Source organism: Mastomys coucha, unplaced genomic scaffold (genome assembly GCF_008632895.1).
Source record: "Mastomys coucha isolate ucsf_1 unplaced genomic scaffold, UCSF_Mcou_1 pScaffold14, whole genome shotgun sequence".
Classification (NCBI taxonomy): domain Eukaryota; kingdom Metazoa; phylum Chordata; class Mammalia; order Rodentia; family Muridae; genus Mastomys; species Mastomys coucha.
The window spans coordinates 62,390,416-62,393,699 of NW_022196896.1; the positions used below are offsets into that span (position 1 = coordinate 62,390,416).

General features: G+C 53.0%; 1 protein-coding gene across 1 annotated transcript in view; it reads right to left on the bottom strand.

Moving 5' to 3' along the window:
* The window catches only part of LOC116089123 (serine protease 40-like), an 8,237-nt gene extending 5,255 nt beyond the window's left edge, over positions 1-2,982 (bottom strand). Inside the window, exons 1-3 of the mRNA XM_031368818.1 lie at positions 2,730-2,982; positions 1,982-2,144; positions 406-680 (exon numbers count right to left, since the gene is read on the bottom strand). Coding sequence (XP_031224678.1) covers positions 406-680; positions 1,982-2,144; positions 2,730-2,910 — 619 coding nt within the window. The 5' untranslated portion in view covers positions 2,911-2,982. The remainder of the gene's footprint in view (positions 1-405; positions 681-1,981; positions 2,145-2,729) is intronic.
* Positions 2,983-3,284: the final 302 nt, after the last annotated feature.

Genomic DNA, 3,284 nt, shown 5'->3' on the forward strand with positions numbered 1-3,284 from the left:
AACACTAAGGCTTATGCTGCCCTGGTGACCGGATCCATGGATTCAGAACAATGTGTATTTGGGACCACCGGTAAAAGCTGGTAGAACAGGCTTCATTGCCTTAAGGGATGGGCAGTGAAGTTCAGAGGTGACTGTTCCCCAGTTGAACACCCCAACCTGTCCCATGTCAGGGAGAGAAGGTTGCTCTCATTGTTTTAAGGATAGCAGGTGTCTTTCCTGGCCAGGGGAGAGAGAGCCTTGCAGTGGTCAGAGGTCAACCGCATTTAGGGTTCTGGAGTCAGAGAGCCTACACTTCTAATCTGAAAGGGGGGAGGCTTGCTTTTGAATCAGAAATTGGGGTCCACAACCACTGGATAGGCCTCCAGGCTCTTCCCCCTCCCCCTCCTATCTTTCCCCTGTGCTCACCATCCTCTCTGAGATGCCCCCAGCCACTTGCCCAGCAGGCCTTCTCTTCGGGGATTTTTATGTTTTCCTCAGGGACACAGGCTGGGAGGATGTGGGAGCTGAACTCCACAGAGGAATACAGCTGCAGCAGGACAATGTCGCTTCCTTGGGGGTGGAATTTGTCGTAGTCTTTGTGAACGATGACCTTCTGCACTGATATCCGCCTGCTGTAGCTGGTGGGATTGTCCAGGTCGGTGTACCCTAGCATGACCTGGTAGTCATTTGGGTTTCGAGACCTAGTGGAGGAGGAGGACCTGTAAATGTCAGCTTAGTGGAGGAAATGGAACAATAAATGGGAACTTACCATTTCTGGAACACAGACTGTATTCTAGGCTACATGGCCACAAAGGAGGGCTCTAGTCCATGCCCACTCCCCATGACTGAATCTGCTTTCTTTAGGGACCCTCCATCTGTATGTCTCATGGCATCTTGATATACCTTCTTGATCTATGGGACATGACCTTTGCTTCACCTTCCTGATGGGTGGTTCTCACACATCCTCCACGTGATCTTCCATGTCGGGCCTGACACACATGGATGCCAGCATTATGTCTATAAGCCCATATGCGTATGTATGGAACCCATATGCAATAATGCTTCCTCCTTGCTCCCTTTGGGCACCCAGTGAGCCCAAGATACATCTGCTTGACTCTGCTAGTACAGAGATAATTCCAGCTGTGAGAACAGTATCATCATTTACTACAGGAAGGACAGGAACACACACCCACACACCCACACCCACACACACACACACACACACACACACACACAACCAGAATGCCTCTGGGGGGGACTATGCACCAGTATAAGGGTGGCCTGAGCCCAAATGAGCTTCTAATAACCATACCCTGGATGGAGCTTGCAGAGAGCCCCCGGCCAGAGGATGCACGATGCATCCCGACTGTATCCAACCTTGGGAATAGGAGCCTCTGATGGTTACTTTCACAGTCACTAGTTGTGTCTGGCTAGGTTAGGACACAGTACCAATAGTTACAGGAGAAACCTGGCCTGTTGCCATCTGCAGGGGCTGTCTAGAGGTAAGCAAGTGAGTTACTGAAGTATAATCAAACGGAACAAAGTTTTGATCCCTAAGGTTCACGAAAGAGAAAAGAGAAGTCCAGAGGTGAGCACTTCAGAATGAAGATTTGTTTCCCTGCACTATGACAGTCACAGCTGAGGCAAGTACTTCAGTTAGCTGTTTAAAAGTAATGTGTATATCACCATGACAACTACACTTGTTAGCTGAGCCTCAGGAAAGGGGAGAGGAGATCCCCAGGGTGAGAAAACCTCTAATAGGAGACGCAGATTGGCAGAAGATGGTCTCAAGTAATGGGTAGGGGTGGTAATCCAGGTGGAGGACACCACTCAAGGTCGGGGCTGCAGCACACAGGACACCTGCTGGCAGAAAGCAGGCTATCCCAGGAAACACAGCCCAGAAGGACAAGGCGGCTGTATATCCTTCATGCCTCTCCTTCTGTCCTAGTGACTCTCTCCTGCATCCCTTCCCAGCAGAGGGGCCCAGGGAGGGAACACGCACCTTTGGAAGCAGTGGGCAGCGGTGGCTACCCAGTTTTTGTCGATGAGAACCGCTCCACAGATGTGCCTGCCATATAAGCGCAGACTGGCCTGCCATGGCCACCGCTCAGCCCCTGCAATCTCACCGCCATAGATCTTCCCTTGGAATTTGGTCTTGCCACATACTGTGGAGACAATCCCAGCCGCGAGGCACCTGCATTCAGGATGTGTGTGCTTGGTGCCCCAAATGTCAGCATCAGCAGGACCCAAGGGGACACAGTGGCCTCTCCTCTCTGTTCTCAGGTGGGCGTACCCAAGGTCAGGAGTGGAGTGGCGAGACAAAGAGCACCCTGAATGACAGGGTGAGGGTTGGATCGGACCAAGGCTCAAAGAACAGAGGTGGGAACAAAAAGGAGGGTGTTGCCAGGCTCTCCCCTGAAGAGGCAGGAGCTGAAGTTGACAGAGGCCATTATTTTTCAGGGCTGTGGTCATTTTGAGTGATCCCAACCCAGTGAAGGCCGTGGTGCTGCGCTAAGAGAACTGAGAAGATGAGGTCAACCGGCAAGAGCCGGCAGAGGAGAGAGCCGTCTGAACAGGCTCCCAGTCTCCAGGCCCTCCTTTTCAATGTGAAGGCCCTTGGGTTCTCCAGACTGCTTACATGGCTGACATTCCAGAGGGGAGGAAAGGGGACAGAAGGGGAGGGAAAAGGAGGGAAGAAGAAGGGAGGGGACATACCCACTGGAAACCTGCCCTTGTTCCTGTCTTCTTACCCTCTGACAGGGATAGAGCAGACTTCATGATCTGGGTGGTTGTGTTATTCGCAGCACTGGTGACGTTGGTACGTTCTGCGGTCCGGGCATGCTGGGACAGGAAGCTCAGTCCGAGCAGAGCTGCCAGCAGGCCGGCCCAGTACCCACCCAGGCCTGATTTTTGGGCCCTGGCGCCCCACATGGCATCTGGCCGGCCTGTGTCTGGGTCCCGGGCAGGACCAAAAGCACGTGCAGACAACCGCTGACTCTGACAAACTGCCTCTAGGGAACCCCTCTCGCCCACTTTGACCTCCCTCGCGGGAGTGGAGCAAAAACCCAGGCCCATGGTTCTCTTCTCTGGCTTTCACCGAAACAATTCTGAGTGGGTGTGTGTGTGTGTGTGTGTGTGGGAGCACCCACCACATCCCAGAGTTTCTCCATTTCGATCGGTTAAAATATGCACTCAAAATACGACGTGCTATCACCCAGGCCGGCATGTTACCACATCAGCCCCAAATCCACGGAATCAGAAGCTAGTTACAGGTAGTTGGGATCTGCCCAGTGTGGGTCCCCTGG